At 49.5% G+C, this 20,737-nt stretch overlaps 2 protein-coding genes across 4 annotated transcripts in view; both read right to left on the bottom strand.

Moving 5' to 3' along the window:
- Positions 1-20,737, bottom strand: part of LOC135897418 (neural cell adhesion molecule 2-like) — a 551,631-nt gene that overhangs the window by 306,980 nt on the left and 223,914 nt on the right. The window lies entirely within an intron of this gene.
- LOC135897419 (uncharacterized) overlaps positions 1-20,737 on the bottom strand; it is a 29,798-nt gene that overhangs the window by 683 nt on the left and 8,378 nt on the right. Inside the window, exons 2-3 of the mRNA XM_070532668.1 lie at positions 5,204-5,310; positions 3,120-4,864 (exon numbers count right to left, since the gene is read on the bottom strand). Coding sequence (XP_070388769.1) covers positions 3,120-4,864; positions 5,204-5,310 — 1,852 coding nt within the window. The remainder of the gene's footprint in view (positions 1-3,119; positions 4,865-5,203; positions 5,311-20,737) is intronic.

Genomic DNA, 20,737 nt, shown 5'->3' with positions numbered 1-20,737 from the left:
ATAAATCAAGGTGCATTGTTTGAAGTCGATGGGTATAATGGCATCGTTTGTGAACAGCCCATGGACTCATGAGCACGAGGCGTTGCCATATACGCAAAGGACAAAATGTATGGACAAGCATGCGCACTTGACTCGGAAGAGGACAATGCCACTGACTGTGTGGATGTCTGTGCCGTACAAACGAAAGATGGAATTGGGATATCCACTGTGTATATATCTCCAAGCACAGCTGAGTGGGATATCGAGAAGTTCATGTGCACGCACTTTCCATGGCTTAGCCATGATGACAATACTCCTGTGATCATCGTTGGGGACTTCAATGTGGACTTCTTAGAACCAGACCAGAAATGGTTCACCCGGTTAGTGCTACAAGGTTTTGGTTTGAAGTGCCACACCAATCCAAGTGACTGAACTACTCAACGACAGTCGTGTCTAGATTTAACTTTGGCCAATAATTTGTCTAATGTTGTAATCGAGCCAATCACAGTAATCACAAGGCTACCCTCACTACCTTTAGGAAACGATGAAAATTAATCCGTATACCCTCGTCTCAGCCTGTGTGATGTGCTAAAGCTTCGCTGGTCATAAACCTCACAGAGTGGAGTGGCCCCTCATTTTTTGTTCCGGTTTTCTGTTTTCCTGATGTAAAGCCTATTTATAGCTTCTCTGTTCAGGCAGCTTCAGTTTAGTTCAGCACTGTGAGCGTCCATTCATGTTTGTCCGTGTGTCGTGCGCTGTGAAGCTTTTGTAAGGCAGCACCGCAGCTAGCTCAACTTTAGCTGTGCTTGTTAGGTTTACAAGTAATTTTTTTTTTCTATTCCGCACGAGTGGAGCACAGTGAGAGTAAAGTTTCGTTCGTTCTCCGTCCTCGCTTCACCGTTGGAACTTGAAGCTTCTCGGACGATGATCGGCAGTGGTTGATCAAACGCAGGCAGGAAACGATGAGGTCAGATGTACAAGAAATATTTATACGAGAACTTTTCTATATACATGGCAGGTAAAACAAATACATTACAAACTTGAACAATTGAGAAACAAAGTCTCACTCTTCTACTGTCTCAATGACTGTTAGAGCCCAGACTCGTTTTAACGTACATAGTACGGAGGCTCACTGATCTATCAGCAATCCTGATTTCAGCCAAGTCTGAGGGACAGCATGTCGTCCCGATTTTTATAGCCCAAATATACAAAGAAAAAAAAGGCGGTAGGGCCGTTGGCCCGTCCCACAGGTTCAGTTGCCAATCAGAGTCAACCGTTTGTTAAGCCACCACCCACAGGGATGGGCTTACTCTTAAAAATAAACATATTGGAAAACAAAGCTCTTTTCCTTCTTCGCCAAAACTCCGTTGCCCTCTCATTTCTCCGTAGTGAGTGACCGGCTCAGCAAAACACGCCAGGCCCGAACAAGTTATCGCCAGACCGTTTCAAATGCCAACGGCGTCTAGGCTGCACATGTCTCGGAAGCAGGGGCACCGGCACCACGAAGTGCCGCTGTACTCAAAGTTTGGCCGTCTGGGAGACGGATGACCCTCCTTGTCCTTCAAATTTATTGTCTACAAGACAAAGTTCTTTGAGTGCGTGTTTCCAAGACGCCGTCGTGCGAATGCACTCTTTACGTGTGCACCGCATTCCTACAGCGTGCACGGTAAGCTGGTCTTAGACACCACGCAGGCAGTCGCACCCAACAACAAGGCTGGCGATTACGTTCCGGAGGCGTAGAGGATTAGGTCCATGCTCACTGCATGCGGCACGGAGTCAGAGTTGCTAAGTCCTTCTTAACCTCGGCGGCGCCTCCAATTAGTCAGGGACTCGGGCGCCAGACCCACAATACCTTTTGTACAGCGGTTCGTTTCAAGGCTGGTCTGTGTGACCCGTCGGCGGACAGCCAACATCGTGCGCACAATACTGACTCCCAGGAATCGGCACACGCCCGCCTGGCACCTGCCGCGACGCGTCACCCAACCCCGCGCGTTGCCTGTGACCCCGCATAACACAGCAACTGTCGCCCCGCTGACATGGGGGGAAGTGAACCCCCTCTCTGTACACAAAGCACGAGGCCGATTCGTGAGACTTAAGAACCCGAACAATCAGAGCGACCTTACACGTCCCTCCTAAAGAGTATACTGGGCTTACAATGTTCCCAGCTATACTACAAGAGCCAAAGGGCGCTGTATCATAAGATTTAGGCTCTGAAGGTTCCGTCGTCAAAGAAAATTGACATACGCTGCCCAACACGGGTGCTGCGGAGTCCGTAAGGAACAGGAAAATTAACTGAAAGGACCACGGAGAAAAAAACAATTTTCTCACAGCGACAAAAAAAAGGGGCGAAAGCTCAACACATTCATGACAGTGAGCATGCAAAAGAAACACTCATGTATGTACAGGAACACTCCAACGCACTGCACGGCACAACAGCAGTAAAGTAACATATGCAGGTTATATACATAGTATGTCCATAGTCTTATAACCCTCACACACATAGACGACAACAGCCACAGAAAGTTCCACCAAGGCTGAACTGTCCCTCACACACATTCTTCGGGTGAACGGGAACATTCACGCCTGTCCCAGCTGGCATGGCTGTTTCTGTCTATCCTTTCGTTTCTGCTCTTTACTCGATTGGCTCCCATGAACGATTCGAGAGCCTTGACAATGCATCAGCATTGGCGTTACATGTTCCTTTCCGGTGACGCACCGTTACATTGTAGCGCTGTAGTGAAAGCGCCCATCTTGCTAACTTGGCCCCCTGCGGGGTGCTGGTTGTCAAATATGACAGTGGGTTATGATCAGAGACAACATTCACCACTGCTCCGAAAAGCCAGTAGTCAAATTTCTTGAGTGCCCAAATAATGGCAAAGGCTTCTCTCTCTATAGTCGACCAGCGCGCCTGTGTCGGGTTAAAGCGGTGGCTAGCAAAAGCGATCGGCTTTTCTTCTCCGTCCGCTGACATTTGAGCTAAACAGGCACCGGCCGCCGTCGCTGACGCATCAGTGAATAGCCAGTACGGCTGATGAGGCTCAGGCGTGTTCATGGCGACAGCCTGACAGAGAGCTAATTTCAGACTTTCGAACGCGCACTGCGCTTCTTCCGACCATGGAATTGAATTAGGAACCCCTCGCCTTGTCAAAGCTGTAAGCGGGCTCGCCACGTCGGCGTAGTTTGAGACATAGTCCCGATAATGCCCACAAAGCCCCAACAGACTTCGCAACTCTTTCTTTGTGTGAGGTGGCACAAGACCTTCTATGGCAGGTCTCTTGGTTCCCCCACCTGTGTCAAAGAGCAGTACTTGGTCCCCGACATTAAATTCTTTAGTCCGTGCCCTCCTATTGTAAACTAGAGCATATTTGCTCTGGCACTCGGTGCCTGTCAACTCAGCTACACTCTCGGCTAGTTCTAGCTCCCGCTGACTGGGCACCCCAGTGACATCTTGTATGAAACTATTCTCTTGCAACTTAGGCATTTGCTCTGTCGTTTCTTCGAAACTTAGACCGCAGTCCGGCTCAGTGTTACCGACCATTTCGACTGATCGGACCCCAACGAAACCGGCTACTCGCGGAATATTTTCTCGTCCAAACTCCTCTTTTTCCTGCGCCCGTAGTAGTTCCCAATCTTCCTTTGACAGCAGGCAGTCAACCCCGTTTGCAAGTTCGTCGGTAACCGCGCACACCAGATCGATCCTCTGCGGTTGTATCACAGCCCCCGGGCGATGCATGCCTACGGGCAGCGTAGCTAGCTTAGCTCGAATGGTGTTTCCGAATGCCGACTCAAGTCTTACTGTTCGCGATGGCTCCTGTAAATCGATGGGCAACATACTTTTACGGACTACCGTTATCTCACTACCTGTGTCCAACACAGCTTCCGTTGCTATATCCCCGCACATGATAGGGATTAGGTCCAGCTTCGACCTCCCCGAGCTAGCATTTTGAGCTACGACATGTACTCTAGCGCTTAGCACCCTTTCTTGCTCTGGTGGAGGTTCTTCACTTACAACAGCAACCTTCTGTACCCTTTGTTTTTGCACAGTCGGTGGCTTCCCCTGCGGTTCTTTATCTGAAGCTTTTGGGCAGTCTCTGGCTAGGTGACCCTGTATATGACACACGTGGCATCTTAAATTTGTCCTCTGCGGGCCAGCTAGTTTTGCGTGCTGCGGCAATGAGGCTGTTGCGGCTGGCTTAGTTGCTCGTCCTTTCCCTTTAGCTTGCTCGAAAGTCTCGAGCACTTTCGCCACCTCCACTGGCTTAAACCAATCTTCGCCCTCCCGCAAAAGAACATATTCAAGGGCTTCTGAGCTTAGACTGGCTTTCATACGGTCAGCAACCATAAGCTCCGTCATAGCTTCTTTGGTGTTTGCATTTCGAGATTGAAGGTAATAGGCCAAATAGGTTCTAGCGCGGGACGCGAACTGAGCCCAAGTTTCCTCGTTTCGTTTAGATGCCCTCTCAAACCTCTCCAAGTATTTAGCTGGCGTGAGCTTAAGTTCATCCAATACTGCCTTCTTTACAGTCTCATAATCTGTACATTCCTCGTCCTTAAGGCCACGCAACAGATAACGGACCCGCTCGGCCAGCGCAGGCATGATCAAATGTACCCGGCTATGTGCCGGTACTTGAAAAGATGTAAACAACTTTTCGACCTCCTCAAACCATATCGGAACGTCAGCGTCACACGGCAACCGGTATGCCTTAAGCACTTTAGCACATTGCGCTATTCCATCCGTGATGGCACCGCGCCGATCGCTTCCTTCCGACACCGAAGGCGGCCTGCTCGACTGCTCGAGCTCCACTCTCCGTAGAGCAATGCGCTCGCACTCTAGCTGTAGGCGCACCTTTTCCAGCTCCAGCTCCAGGCGTCTCACCGCCATGGCCTCTGGATCTGTCGTGCTCGGAGCCTGCGAAGCTCCTTGCGTCTCACTATCCATTTCAGTATCCGACGTCTCAGACTCGGTCTCTCCGATGCATTGTAGTTCCTGCCGTCTCTGACCCTCTCTTTGTTCAGATGCCGTATCAATGTTTACGTTAGCCTCACTCGCATTTGCTGTTCTGCGCGTGAACACCATTAACCTCACTGAACAACAGCCATGCCAACCTAGACAAAACGCAAGGAATCCCGCTCACCCGTTGCTGCTGGGGGCGCCGCCTGACGTCCTCGTCCAGATGAATTGCAACCCTTGCGGAAATTGGCTGGTGGCCCTCTGATGCCTTGCGTCAGGCTCGCTGCTCGTTGCTCGTTGTGGGGCTTGCCGATCCTGTCGTGCTGCGCCAGTAAAGTTTCGTTCGTTCTCCGTCCTCGCTTCACCGTTGGAACTTGAAGCTTCTCGGACGATGATCGGCAGTGGTTGATCAAACGCAGGCAGGAAACGATGAGGTCAGATGTACAAGAAATATTTATACGAGAACTTTTCTATATACATGGCAGGTAAAACAAATACATTACAAACTTGAACAATTGAGAAACAAAGTCTCACTCTTCTACTGTCTCAATGACTGTTAGAGCCCAGACTCGTTTTAACGTACATAGTACGGAGGCTCACTGATCTATCAGCAATCCTGATTTCAGCCAAGTCTGAGGGACAGCATGTCGTCCCGATTTTTATAGCCCAAATATACAAAGAAAAAAAAGGCGGTAGGGCCGTTGGCCCGTCCCACAGGTTCAGTTGCCAATCAGAGTCAACCGTTTGTTAAGCCACCACCCACAGGGATGGGCTTACTCTTAAAAATAAACATATTGGAAAACAAAGCTCTTTTCCTTCTTCGCCAAAACTCCGTTGCCCTCTCATTTCTCCGTAGTGAGTGACCGGCTCAGCAAAACACGCCAGGCCCGAACAAGTTATCGCCAGACCGTTTCAAATGCCAACGGCGTCTAGGCTGCACATGTCTCGGAAGCAGGGGCACCGGCACCACGAAGTGCCGCTGTACTCAAAGTTTGGCCGTCTGGGAGACGGATGACCCTCCTTGTCCTTCAAATTTATTGTCTACAAGACAAAGTTCTTTGAGTGCGTGTTTCCAAGACGCCGTCGTGCGAATGCACTCTTTACGTGTGCACCGCATTCCTACAGCGTGCACGGTAAGCTGGTCTTAGACACCACGCAGGCAGTCGCACCCAACAACAAGGCTGGCGATTACGTTCCGGAGGCGTAGAGGATTAGGTCCATGCTCACTGCATGCGGCACGGAGTCAGAGTTGCTAAGTCCTTCTTAACCTCGGCGGCGCCTCCAATTAGTCAGGGACTCGGGCGCCAGACCCACAATACCTTTTGTACAGCGGTTCGTTTCAAGGCTGGTCTGTGTGACCCGTCGGCGGACAGCCAACATCGTGCGCACAATACTGACTCCCAGGAATCGGCACACGCCCGCCTGGCACCTGCCGCGACGCGTCACCCAACCCCGCGCGTTGCCTGTGACCCCGCATAACACAGCAACTGTCGCCCCGCTGACATGGGGGGAAGTGAACCCCCTCTCTGTACACAAAGCACGAGGCCGATTCGTGAGACTTAAGAACCCGAACAATCAGAGCGACCTTACAGTGAGCAAGAAGGGACACATTTTACTGGATGTTCTGCTTACGCATTGATCGCGGTTGCCGCTGCTGTGCATTTCAATCTCGAAAGATCGCGCACCGTTTGCGCTGCTACTCGTGCTCTGAATTTCAGGGCAGTCTCGGCTTGCGAAGCACCGTGTACTTGCCCCGCTATTCGCCCAAAGGTAAATGTTGCGGCCTTCCTAAACGCAGCATAAATCTAAGCTTCCCCGGGCAGAGCGTTGTGAGGGTGTTTGTGTCCGCCGTGCGTGTCGCTTGAGTCGGAATCATCTTTGTCCCACCTTTTCTCTAGAGCCGCACGCCAGGTGTGTGTGGCCCGGCCACATCATCTCAAGTTTCGATAAACGCCAGCATCCCTTTCTTTCCCATCTGCGAGCGTCTACGGCAAGCGGACGACATCTGCTTCCCGCGGTCGTGCGCCCTCCACTGCCGTGCGCCACCGGAAACCCCGGAACCTGCCTTTCTCCGGGAGTACCAGCGAGCGCGAGTCGTTATCGGGCCCGGCTGACGAGCTTAGCTCGCGAGCAACCGTCGCGCCGACTGCTGGTGACGAGGTCGAGATACAGGACGCGATAGGCACGCGGCCCTCGAAGGGTCGCCGCCGCATCACCCGCTAATCAGTACGGGAAAGGGGGCTGAAGAAGCGCCGGGGAGGGGATTCCTCGGGAGGGGGGAGAAGTTAGAGTTGCTCCCCGCCAACAGCGCCGCCGTGCGCCCATTACACCATAATTACTCGTAACGAGGCATCATCAAGAGGCGACGAAATAAAAGCTGCCAGCTTTATTGCCCTCGCTTATTTCCCAGCGCGCTCGTAAAACAAAACGCCCCGCGGAGCCGCCGTCGCGTGCGATTCGCAGTCACTGGCGCGGCAGCGAGAGAAACAAAAAAGCGCTCGCCACGCTCCACGGAGCGCCTGATTAATGTCTGCCGGTTTCATGAGCCACGGCTGCCGCGCGCATCTTCCCTCTGCTGCGCTTCCCGCCTCTCTTCACGCGGGCCTCCTCGCTGTTTTTCCTGTTCCTCTTCACTTCCGTTCCTTCACTACGGCTGATTCCTTTTTGAAATTTACTTCCTGCATCATTTTGTTTTCCTTTCTTTTCTGGAGCCTGGCCTAGACTCCAGCTTATCGGAATGCGGACCGGACAATCCTTGCATACTGCAATTACGAGCGACAAGAAAAAAAAAAAGGAAGCATAGACGAACAAAAGCGGAAGCCACTAGCCACCTTCAGCTTTCGTTTTTTCATTCTGCTTTTGAAGAAAATTTAAAGGGCGCCAAAGAAATTGGGGAGAGAAGCGCGGTTTCTTATTACTACGGGGGGCTTTATAGTTGAGAAAACTTCCCGCCGTTCACCGGCGGCTGCATGCGAGCAATCACCATGACAATGCAGACACCGCACTGAAATGGGGTACGCTGCGCTGTAACGCTAATATTCGCCGCACCCTGTCGGCTTCCGTTTTCATATTTTCATCCCCGGTCTTCTTGCGGCCGGCGCGTTGTTGCGGGTCTTAGCTCGACCGGTGGACAATTAAACTAGGATACAGCGAAGTTTTCGTTGCTCCTGTCTGCATCGCTAATATCTGGTCTCTACTCCTTTTTCAAAGTTCATTATGCCGTTTGATAACTTTCCCAAATCGCGTTCTTTTAATTGCATGCTGAAAACAAATGCATTTTTGTTGTCGGTCAAGAAAAGCGGGGACTGGACAGGTCTCTTCGTAAACGCACCATCAACCTTATGTTTGGTACGTCCGACTAGACCCTGCGTGTTCGATTTCTTTATGAATACAGAAGATATTTAGAGAAACAAAGGTGGGGTGCAGGAGTGGGAGGGGTAGGGAGCCATATGACCACACAGCGATTCTTACTTTACGGCCGGACTATTGTGAGCAGTGATATTACAAGTGAGAGCGCAATTGGTCTAAAGACATTAGGAGTCTACGAAAAGCGTCAGCCAACTGTCTTGTTAGGAATATTTAGGCATAGCCTTTCACCAGAAATAAGAAGAATATTCTATTAGCGACGAGACTGAACGATATCTGCGTGAGGCGGATCCCGACGGAACTACGCTAGTGTGGATTGATCCTCGCACCGTGTGCTTGTTCCACGATTGTAGCGGGCACGGGTAGTCGCTTCTATGCTTTTTCGACAGCGAACTGATGCATTAAACTTGGCGCTGTCGTCTTTGTGCTGCAATGAGGTCAGTGATCATTCTTGTCGAGCACGCCGTCAGTCGGCCACAGACGTTTGAATGGTATTGCCACTGCCACTGCAGCGAAGACAACTTCGCTATCTATTTCCACATCCACGCGACACTGAACACGTGATAACACGTTTCTGAACATCGGAACACACAGGTGAAGCGACTGCGGGCCTAGACTGCCAGGTTAATGCAGCCTGTATATCAAACACCTGAAACAAGCAACCAACCAACACTTCATCATCAGCCTGGTTCCGCCCACTGCAGGGCAAATGCATCTCCCATACTTCTCCAACTACCCAGGTCATGTACTAATCGTAGCCATGTTGTCCCTGCAAACTTCTTAATCTTATCCGCCCACCTAACTTTATGCCGCCCCCTGCTACGCTTCCCTTCCCTTGGAATCCAGTCCGTAACCTTTAATGACCATCGGTTATCTTCCCTCCTCATTACATGTCCTGCACCATGCCTATTTCTTTTTCTTGGTTTCAACTAAGATGTCATTAAGTCGCGTTTGTTCCCTCACCTAATCTGCTCTTTTTTATCCCTTAACGTTACACCCATCATTCTTCTTTCCATAGTTCGTTGCGTCGTCCTCAATTTAAGTAGAACCCTTTTCGTAAGCCTCCAGGTTTCTGCCCCGTACATGAGTATTGGTAAGACACAGCTGTTATACACTTTTCTCTTGAGGGATAATGGCAACCTGCTGTTCATGAACTGAGAATGCCTGCTAAACGCACGCCAGCCCATTCTTATTCTGATTATTTCAGTCTCATGATCCGGATCCGCGATCACTACCTGCCCAAAGTAGATGTATTCCCTTACCACTTCCAGTGTCTCGCTACCTATTGTAAACTGCTGTTCTCTTCCGAGACTGTTATACATTACTTTAGTTTTCTGTAGCTTAATTTTTAGACCCACCCTTCTGCTTTGCCTCTCCAGGTCAGTGAGTATGCATTGCAATTGGTCCCCTGAGTTAGGCAATATCATCAGCTAATCACAAGTTACTAAGGTATTCCCCATTAACTCTTATCCCCAATTCTTCCGAATCCAGGTCTCAGAATACCTCCTGTAAACACGTTGTGAATAGCATTGTAGACATCCCTGACGGATTTCTGTATAGGAATTGTATTGCTTTCTTTATGGAGGACTACGGTGGCAGTGGAGCCGCTATAGATATCAGTATTTTTACATACGGCTGTGTCAGTGTGCTGTGCGATGACAGTGTTCGGTGACAGTGACCGATTGTGATTGTGTGTCTATGCTCCTTCCTTTCCTTATCTCTACTTTGTTTCCACTTTACCTCCCCCCTCCCCTCTCTCCCCAGCGTAGGGTAGCCAACCGGATTTTTTTTCTGTGGTTAACCTCCCTGCCTTTCCCCTTTCCTCTCTCTCTCTCTCTCTCTCTCTCTACATACGGCTCGTCTACACCCTGATTCCGTAATGCCTCCATGACTGCTGAGGTTTCGACTGAATCAAACGCTTTCTCGTAATCAATGAAAGCTGTATATAAGGGTTGGTTATATTCCGCACATTTCTCTATCACCTGATTGATAGTGTGAATATCGTTTATTGTTGAGTAGCCTTTACGAATCCTGCCTTGTCCTTTGGTTGGCAGAAGTCCAAGGTGTTCCTGAATTTATTTGCGATTACCTTAGTAAATACTTTGTAGGCAATGGACAGTAAGCTGATCGGTCTATAATTTTTCAAGTCTTTGGCGTCCCCCTTCTTATGGATTAGGATTATGTGAGCGTTCTTCCAAGATTCTAACACTTCGGAGTGTGTTATATAATGCAACAAGGGGGGAGGGGGTGAGGGGGTATTCGAGAACGACCGAGTTGAAGAACTTTACCATGGCCTACAGCATTATTTATGAAAAAGCAGCCAACATTGTTCGTAAAAATCAATCAAAGATGTTTAGAAGGATCAGTGTGTGGCGATGGCGGTATGCCATTCCCAAAACTTGCAGACAAAGTTGAAGGCGAAATTGTGTCTTTAAAGACTACGGATGAGGTGTAGTATATGTTCGGGCACAATTAATCTCCAGAACCTTATACTACATCATTTCCTTCAGGCTAGAAGGGCCAGTCCAACAAAGAAGAAAAATCTAAAAACATCGAGAAATAGAACGACGAAACAAGAAGGAAGTAAAGGCAAACGGGCTCTTCGCGCACCAACAAAGCAGAGCCAGCAGTTTCATCAGATGCGAAGGCACTAGGGAGGGTTATGATGGGTCGCTAACTCGGTGACCGGCTTCGCCGCGAGTACTCGCGTTAATAATTAACACGCTGTAGAAAGACGCGCTCCAGCGGGCCGTGACGCCGGAAATTGATTTTCGCCCCCGGGTCCTTCCCTACCCCCTGATGTACATGCGCACGATAAACTCGGCCGCGGGGACAAGGGGCGAGGGGGTGGGGGAGGTAATCACCACGGCGTGGGCCAGCGGGTGGTCAGGCAGCCGTCGCCAAATGGCCGCCCTTTCCTACCTGCATTACATGATTTCCTCGCAGTAAACCGTGCCCGCGGCTCACACACAAAAGACGCCTCAGTTCAGGGCGACGCTGCTGCATGTACGTGCCAGAACAGAGAGGTAGATTGCGCGCAATAGCCCTCTAACCCTAGCCACCATTATACCCCGGCCATCCGGCAGATAAGTCTTCGGAAGTCGTTCACTACTGGTCAGTCCGAAATCGCCATCGCACTGTCGGCGCGCGAAGTCACGGAGATCGACGTGGCCGCCGGCGACCGAGGCAAGAATAACGGCGGCAGCTTTGATCTGTCGCATCGAGCAGGACGAGACGTAGTGCACTGCCGGGTATTGGGGGTTGGGGGATGAGGTAATTTGCATATGAAACGTGGCGCGGCCACAGTACACGCAAAGCATTCTGTCCCTTAGCCGTGAAGTACAAGAATGCCATCTTAGAACCATGCTATAAGAATAACAGTGGTTAGTGAACGCCCTACCGTAATGAGTCAACTCGCGCTACGACCATCAGCCGATAAGTGCATAAACCCGAGCGGCTTACTTTATTCTGCCTATAGGTGCTGTATGACGAGTGTGGAACGTCGTTGCATTTCAGTGCGCACTCCGCTGCGAGCGGTTGCGCCGGCTGTAATGGCACTGTGAATTTGCGACCGATGTAGAGGCATAAGAGAGACTCTCCTTTGCAGCTTACAGACTTTGATGAGGGCGAAATGCGAAAACACACGTGTACGTACTTAGATTTAGGGGCACGTTAAATAACCCCAGGTAGTCGAAATTTCCGGAGTCCTCCACTACGGCGTGCCTCATAATCAGAAAGTGGTTTTGGCACGTTAAACCCCATAATTTCATTTTAATTTTTTTCAGACTTTGATGAGCCTTTAGTTCTTGCTTGTATTGAGAAGTAAGGAGCATGTGGTCACGAGAGTTGATATCGCGTACAAGAAACCGAATGCAAATGTAGGTCTTAGCAAAACCATAAATGTTTTCGTGCAGACCGCGACGCGCAGATGGTGCTTCTCCGCTGGCCGAGAATGTCCCGCCGCTTTTTTACGGGCTCTTTTAGTAAAGGCTACCCCTAGCCATAGGGCAGGGTAGCCGCGCATCGGTGGAGATTCCGCCAGGTGTTGTAGTCTGCGGTTTTAACATCTTCGCCGGCTCCATATGGGGAACGTCGTGACGTCTCATGGCGTTTGCCTTCGGTACTGTAATGGCTGACAACACTGCTTATAATAGCTGTGGTTGTGAGGAAACTGTGGGACTATCCTCAATACGGTGTACAGAAAAAGTTCTCGCTACTGCGCGAGCTCTTATTGATGACAGGCCATTGTCGGAGCAAATTAATTTGGTATAACGACCTTCCAAGCCGCAGCAGCAGCGGACTACTTTAACAGTGTCACAATTCTTAAGAACAACAAACCTGCACAAGTAACTTTAGCACTGACCAGTGTTAACAAGTACCTTCTGCCGTGAACGGCTGTGATCGAGCGCATGTGTCTGGTCTTTCACTATATTTTCCTTCCTACCTCTGTAGTTTCCCTAAAGCAAGATTTTTCGCGTCCAAATAAAGAACAGCTACACTCTTAAAAAATGTCCGCTCTTCGGGATGTAAATATGCCTCACAAAAGTAAAAGCAATCTGTCTTGCACGCATTTCCTTTCTTTAACGCTGCGAGCTCGGTACTTCCAGGTAACGAACGGCATGCGCGTTATCAGAATGACAGAGCATTCTCGACAGGAAAGGAGCGAACGCAGTGCTTTCAAAAAGGAAACGCAAGTGAACGGATGACGATTATCGTTGTGTGGTAAATATATACCCCCAAAGGGTGCAACTGTTTTAAATGTGCACTGGCTAAAAGATTATTTCCAGTGTTCTAAAGGCACCATTATTTGCTACTATCTCAGCGACTAAAGGGCCGCCCTGTCGGCTACTTCGGGCAGAAATATTTTCTTTAAGACGGCAACAACGCTCACGAACTTCTGTCATATATAAGCTATTCGTCTTGTATGGGGCGACTTGTGATAAGGTTTACAAAAGTTCCGAATGTGTATTGATGGCTGCGCAGTAATAATAGAGCGCGTGAAGACGCAAATGCGCTTAGAGAGTTCTAGGCAACACTGGTCTTCTCAGCCTGCGGTGTAAGCAAAACAAAAGCACAGTACGAGGATCTGGTGGAGAAAAGGCTGGCAAACGTTTATGAAGAACCGCTCCACATCATCCGCAGGTGCAGCAGCTGTATCACCATAAACAAAAACAGCGGTGATGACAGCACTTCGCAGTAGCAGCAACACCCTTCCTGCAAATTGATTTTGTTTTCTCGAAGGTCCATGCTTAGACAAGGGCGTGCAGCTCCCGCACAGAATTGTTCTGTTGCGGTGCAAGACATTTCCGGTGTCCGTGGCTACAGTGTTATAATGCTACTGCCCTTATCAAATGCAACTCTTAGGCGCCCGTTCCTGCGGCGAGAATCGGCGTCGCCCTCAGCGTCGGCATAACCAAGCGAACCAGCACAACAGCAAAGGATGAAAGAGCGAACGCGGAGCTGGAGATGAAAGACGCGAGCTGCGAACGGCGGAGACCAATGAGAGCGGCCCCTTTAGTAGCGTACGCAGGTGTCATGCGGACCAGCCCGACCACTCGATGCGTACTCGTATCTGGTCTCAGCCGGACCGCTCGTTTCGTACTATCGTCTGCTCGTGTGAGCTCCCGCTCGCGCTTGTTTGGTTTGCTTGGTTTGGTCTCGTTCGCGCTTGTTTCGACTGTCATGGTTTGAGATTGTTCTTTATAATGATGAGTGTAAGCAGAGACGTACTGATGGAACGCTTTTAGGAGACAGTGTGCCATATCCGATTCTGTACGACAAGACGGACTCTGAATGCGAGGATGTGGAGGCGACACCCAGTATCTCATTCTCCTTGACTTTGAAACGCGGCGACGCCGCAACAGAAGAGTACACAGCAACATGATTACTATCAGTGGCAACGACGTCGTCATCTTCGTAAGACATGACTGGCGTTAAAAGTGATGCATGAAGAACGTAAACACAGCGCCCATTTGTCAGCGGACGAAGGTAGAGCACCTGACATGTCCAACCTAAACAGATGAGGCGAGTTTCATGCTGCCACGTGACTGCCGCAGTGGCTCGCCGCCAGTTGGTGTGGCCGCCCTGCCGCAGCTGCCTTTTAACGCCGGCGGCGCGCGGCGCGCGTTTTACCGCTAGTGTGCATGGGGCTTTCTGCGGCGACGAACGCTCCGAGATAGCGCCAGAGTAGCGCGCGTCATCTGCTCATCGATGAGGCCATTGATAAGGCATGCGGCAAGTGTGTCAAAACAAAGCGCTGCATGAGCGGAGGTCTGTCTGCGGCGGCTGCTCTGAATCGCACCCACGCGTCACCCGTGCGCTGCCTCTCACGTTCACCCCATTAGCGAAGCAGTCGCGCCACACTTCGTTCGTTTGCAACATGCCGCACGAGACAGATTGTCTGCGCCAGTTATTATATTGTGAAATGAAAACACGTATACAAGTGCGCTCATTTCGCATTAGAGAGTATCGCAACTAAATTATGGGGTTTTACGTGCCAAAACCACTTTCTGATTATGACGCACGCCGTAGAAGAGGACTCCGAAAATTTTGACCATCTGGGGTTCTTTAACGTACACCTAAATCTTAGTACACGGGTGTTTTCGCATTTCGTCCCTATCGAAATGCGGCCGCCGTGGCTGGGATTCGATACCGCGACCTCGTGCTCAGCAGCCCAACACAATAGCCACTGAGCAACCACGGCGGGTGAGAGTATCGTAATCGTCGGCGAATCTTTATTTTCTCTTTTCTCTGTTGAGTGTGCCAGAATACAACGATATATGATCTTGTGCGTGGAGATCGAGGTCTCGAACTCATGATTCGTATTCAGAGAAGGAGGCAATTTTTGGACGACAAAGAGCCGCACACTGTTGGTGCTTTTACCCTATTAACAGTTTGAATAAGATGAGCGTCGGATCTCGAATTGATGTGCCTTTTCTTTTGAGGCCAGTGCTTCTTCAGCGTGAAAAAAAATATAATTATAACTCACTTTTTTATTTTTTGCACTTCTTTTACGTTGGAGCCGAGTTCTAGCTCTATTGTTTATTGTCCTGTCATGCTATTTGTGAGTACCACTGGTAGAACGGGATCAGAAGTTAATCGCCACTGATCGTGAAGGCTGCTATGGCACATCAAATTGCTAGCTCCAAATGAATTACGAATTGAATGTTTTTAACGTTATGACATTTAACGGTTTAACGTTAACGTTTCTCTTCATTGTTTCCCCTGTAAAATAACATTCAATTTTTCTGTTGGTTGGATGCATTTTTAAGTAAGTCGAGCCTCAAATATTATGATATCAGCAAAGGCCTTTAGACATTTGCTGATATTTAGACTATGCAGACGTAGTAGATGAGGATAGGGTTGCAGAACCATATTCTAAGTGCGCACAACTAATAAAAATAAGCCTGAATAATCCCGAAATATTTCAAAATCTTTTGTAACGATTTCATGATAATACTAAACTCGTGACAATAAGCTAAATAGCGCGTAATGGTGCCGAAAAAGAAGAAGTGTGACCCTATATTAGGGCAAAGGAAGAAGCACGGAGGCAGTCAGAGAGGGTTGTACGATCTTAATTCTCCAAAGCTAGCGCCTACGCCTGCACCTTCACACTCGAAAGCACTAGCACCTCTCCGCTTGCTCTTCTGCGAGCCTGCCTTCCAAGTTGGCGATGTTTGTTTAGCAAGACGCTTACCACTCGACGCGTCGGGCTCTCAAGACGGCCTCGCACTTGCAGTAGTAGGGCGAGCGGTGTCACGGCAGAGGCCTTTCTGAAGCGATTCGCGTAGATAAACACACACGCATGCGCGCACGGACTCCCAGAACGTAGCCTCACTGAACGCCACGATACCTTTGAGTTGGGACCGCACCCCTGCGCTTTGTTCTGCTTCTTCTATCTGTCCTTTTTACTTTTGCTTTTCAGCGTGCGAGTGCAACTTTAGCCCGTAAAGTACACCAGACGACGGTCGCAGAAGAGCGCTGTATTTGCACAGGCCTTTCTCGAGCCCTGCCGGCACTTCAGTTCGCGATCACATTTAGCCTGCTGTCAAAACAAATTCCTGCGTCATTTTAGCCGGCCGCCGCCAGGGGACAGAAGAATGAGGCTTAAGTAACCCTGCCGCAAAACCCAGCCAGCGCTCAGTCGCTATTCAGTGGGCGACAAACGTTATTGTCAGTAAGGGCTTTCATTGGACGCGCTACAAGGCTCGGGCTGTGCGACACCTGTGTTTATCCATCGACGACAGAAAAAATAGACAATTCGATGGGTCCAAAGAAGTTTCGAGTTTCTCAAGCAACCGAGGGTTGCAACCCGAACAAGAAGTATAGTGCATTCACGCTTAGCAAGGTTTGATATGAAGCCGAGGTTTACACGGGATCCCTTCTGATCATGACAAAAGGTAAAAGCAAGGATACTGACCACTAAAAGAATACAAAAACAAATTTTGTATTATATAAAACTTTTTTTCTATCCTTCTAGTGGGCGGTGTCCTTCTCTTTACCTTTTGTCGAGGTTTGGTATGCTGTTGACCTTAGCCAATGGTTTTTCAAAACATAAAAAAATTAATGATACAAATATATATATATATATATATATATATATATATATATATATATATATATATCAAGAAAAAGAGCTGCCGAATGAGATTTTGACACTATTTTGACACATATTGGGATAAACACTATCCCAATATGTACGCTCCCGATATATTGTGTTTTCATGCGTTTTGGCTTCCGAGGAACCGTGTCACTGGTAGGGAAGTCAGTTCGTTCTTTGTCTTCCACTCCAGCTTACACTGCACGATCTAAGCTCGAATGGGCCTTTAGGTGAAGCTTAGCTTATTGTTTGCTCTCAGTGCGTTCTCAACGAGTACGCTGGCGGGAGCCTCTATGTAGATGCGTCCCATTTTATGTAGTGAAGAGCGCGCACCTGAAGCCCAAACCAGAGAAGTGCCGCGTTCTTGTAATCCTCACCGGGTGTCGGTACCCTGTTAGACAGCTCGCCTGAATTTTTTTTTTTCTCAACGAGAGCGATAGAGGGACGAAAGAGGGGCGGGTGGGAAGAAAAGGGGGGCGTTCAAGAGCAAGACCGCGCATTGCAGCGCAGCCCTTCGCGGGGCAAGCTCGGCGAAGTACACGGCAATTCGGCTGGCAGAACGAGCCGGCTGGATGGGAGTGCGTGCTGCTAAGAAAGGACCGCGCTCGGGAGCGGCACAGAGCGGGTCGGCGCCAGCTCGGAACGAGCGCGCAAAGAAAAACAGGCGGAGTAAGCCAACGCGACAGGCGGTAATCGGGGCACGCTTACCTGATGCACGGGCCTGGCGCGAATGAGATTATGCCGCTGCGCCGGGCGCGCGCCCGACCCGCGTGGCGGCCGCACGTAACACCGTCGGCAAACATGCTCAAAACACGCTTTCCAGTCTAGTCGACCCGCCGGGCTAATTAAACGCGCAAACAGGGGCGTTAAAAATCACTCAGGAATGTTGGGCTTTCCCGCGCACGATTCGCAAGGTGTGCTGGCCGCAATAGGAATTATTTTTGCATGAATACCCCCGCGCTCCTCTCACTCTCTCCCTTTCCGTCCCTTTTGCTTGGGGGATGCACCGCGATGTCTAAGTGGCACGCGATTGTTATTAGCACTCCTTGCGCGTCATTAAGGCTGCGCCACTTTCTGGGTCGGTTGCCTACCCGCGTGCCTACTTATGGCGTTTGTCTTCGCGTTACTTACGCACGGATTACACACGTGCCTCATATGCAGTGGGTGCTGCTCCCTCGCTGCGACCTTTCATGGGTCTTCCAGAACAATCTTAAAGGCTGTAAAACGAGCAGCATCTTGACGCACCTTCTTGAGACTACAGCGTTCATATATATACACGGGTAGCAGTTTGGACATTGCCCTATAGCCCTTTACACATTAAGACTGTCTTGAAAAGACTTCCGTTGGCACCCATACAGCATTTATATCCATGGTAACTTTCCACCCAGGCTGAACCGCGTCCGGGTACCTTCTGTTTTGTTATGATAGACAAAAGCCAGTTTTGGCCAACAGTTAAATATTTATGCATGATTAAATGTCGGGAGATTTGTCGGTGGCAGTATCCCTGGAAAGTAAGTTACACTTTTCTGACGACAAGATGAACTAAAGAAAAAAAAAAGACTAATTCGAGAATTTGCCGCACTATTCGGCGGGAAACGAACGCGTCAGTGGGAGCTGTTGATCTTCTACTGCAATTTTCTTCTTGCTTGGCACGTAGCTCCCTTTTTCATTACCACGTTGGTCCTCACCTTTCCTCTCATTCCTGTATATACATCTGGCCCCTTTATGCGGAGCTCGATCTATGCGCCGCCACATGATCCTCCGCATAACTTTTCGCCCACCAGGCGGAATACTAATTCCAACCTCAAAATGAATTCTTCCCGAATAAGTTGGCGGGCTCTGCTAAACAATCTTTTTTTGGGCGCGAGATGAGCCTTCTCAAAGTGCGTCTGTCCTCCTATCGTGGATATTCTTTTGCGCCCGAAAATAGCATTTAGCACTTCCAACGTGCCATCCTACGGGCCATTGACTCGTTCTTCTCGCACTCACCTTGCGACGTAGAACGCAACCGCCGCCACGTTATCTCTCTCGTCGTTCTACCACCTCGGCGTAGAACGGAAACGCCGTCAGGCACTTCCCATTAAATTTCAAGAGGGAAACGACGACGGGACCAGCGTGCGTCTCGTGCGCAGCGGAACCGGCTTCAAGAGATGAATCGGAAGGCGGCTGCCTCTGGTTAAGACATTGCGCTATGCTTAACAAAGCAACCAAAGACGGGTTGATCGAGTGTAGATTTCAATATACCTAGCGATGGCCAAAACTCCAATAAACAGCTGAAAAGCTAGATGCATTCATATTGGCATATAGTAGCGGCGCGAGACGGTGGCGACCATACAGGGATATTTTTTTAAGACCACACAGATTTTTTCTAAAAAGTTATGGAGCACAGTGAACGCGAGGGCGTTTGTGCCGAGGAGTTGCTATAGGCGAGGTCGACACACTTTGCCGCTAATGACGTGACCTTCGGAATACTAATTAACGAACATTTATAAATGAACTTTTTTTATTATTGCCTTGGGGGCAGTTGCCTAAATGGCCAGCTTTGAGGCGGTCCCATTTTAATGAAGACGCATTTTTTTAAATCTTGAAAATCGCACCTATTTCTAGATATTCCCATCGTCAACTTACAAAGCTCAATTCGAGGCAATACCGAAACCCAGCGCGTCCCGCTGAGCGTCAGACGGCAGCGCCTCGCGTAGAGAAGCGTGGGACCATAGAGTTTCTCACTACATTACCTAGAGGGAAATCTGGCGCTGCTGCGCTGTGGTATGCATGGGAATGCCGGTATATTGTGACTTCGGATTGGCATCGTTCTCGTAGAGACAGGACACCTTGAAGACGTGCTTGGCAAGTACCGTTCCGTCTGTAACACTGATTAATTTTCTACTAAAGCAGCACGTAAAAAGCTGTTTTAGCTTTATTATTACGCGAAAACATGTTTTGTTTAACTATGAGAACTTGTTATTGTGTGTACGACTACATGTTAAGTAAAAAGTATCAGCGGGCCGCTAAAGTTGAAGGACAGACGACAAGGTTCGCGCTCGCTTTGAAACAGTTGGTCGTCTGTTCTTGCTTTTCTTCGCTTGGTCATGCGTTGTGGGTGAGTAAAGATGTAATATGCGTGAATGGAAACATTTTATGAAGATTTTACTTTGAAAACGCGTTATTTGCGTAGCCATATCCACGTTTTAGACGAAGCCTCTTACAACACCAGCCAACACGAGCCTTGCAGCCACATATACCGTCATTCCCATGACGGCACGGTGCCCCCTTAAGAAACTCCCATAGACGGTGGCGCCAGATTACCCTCTAGGTGTTATAGTGAGAAACTCTATGCGTGGGACGAAATGCGAATGACATGTCGCGGCAAATCCAGACACGGCGCGCGGCCGCACATGCTTGCCAGGCAAAGCGGGCCGTATCAGCGGCTGGCCGAGATGTTCGGTTTCAAACTTCCCCGCGCCTGTCGTCACGTATACGGGGCGTTTCCGTCTGATGTGATAGCGGAGCCGCCTCTACTGCGGTCCCGGCTCGCTCGGTTCTGACATGGACCGGATTTACCGCGGAAATTCGATAACGAATGTCTCAAGTTAGGAGCGACTTTTAGTGTGTTTACTGCTTAGTTAATTATTCTTCTGAATGTCACGTTATTGGCGGCAATGTATGCCCACCTCGCCTATATGTGAACTCATCTGCAGGGACGCCACTTTCGCAGCGCTTATACCCCTTTCATATAAAAAAAAAGTATGCTCGAAAAAAAAAAACACTCTGTATACCAGTGCCACTTGATTTGACGGCGCGCCCTTCGCCATATTTCTTTCTCTCTTTTTTTTCGATTACTT

Source organism: Dermacentor albipictus, chromosome 1 (genome assembly GCF_038994185.2).
Source record: "Dermacentor albipictus isolate Rhodes 1998 colony chromosome 1, USDA_Dalb.pri_finalv2, whole genome shotgun sequence".
Taxonomy (NCBI): Eukaryota; Metazoa; Arthropoda; class Arachnida; order Ixodida; family Ixodidae; genus Dermacentor; species Dermacentor albipictus.
The sequence above is the reverse complement of the archived record's forward strand: the minus strand, read 5'-3'. Positions and strand labels throughout refer to the sequence as shown.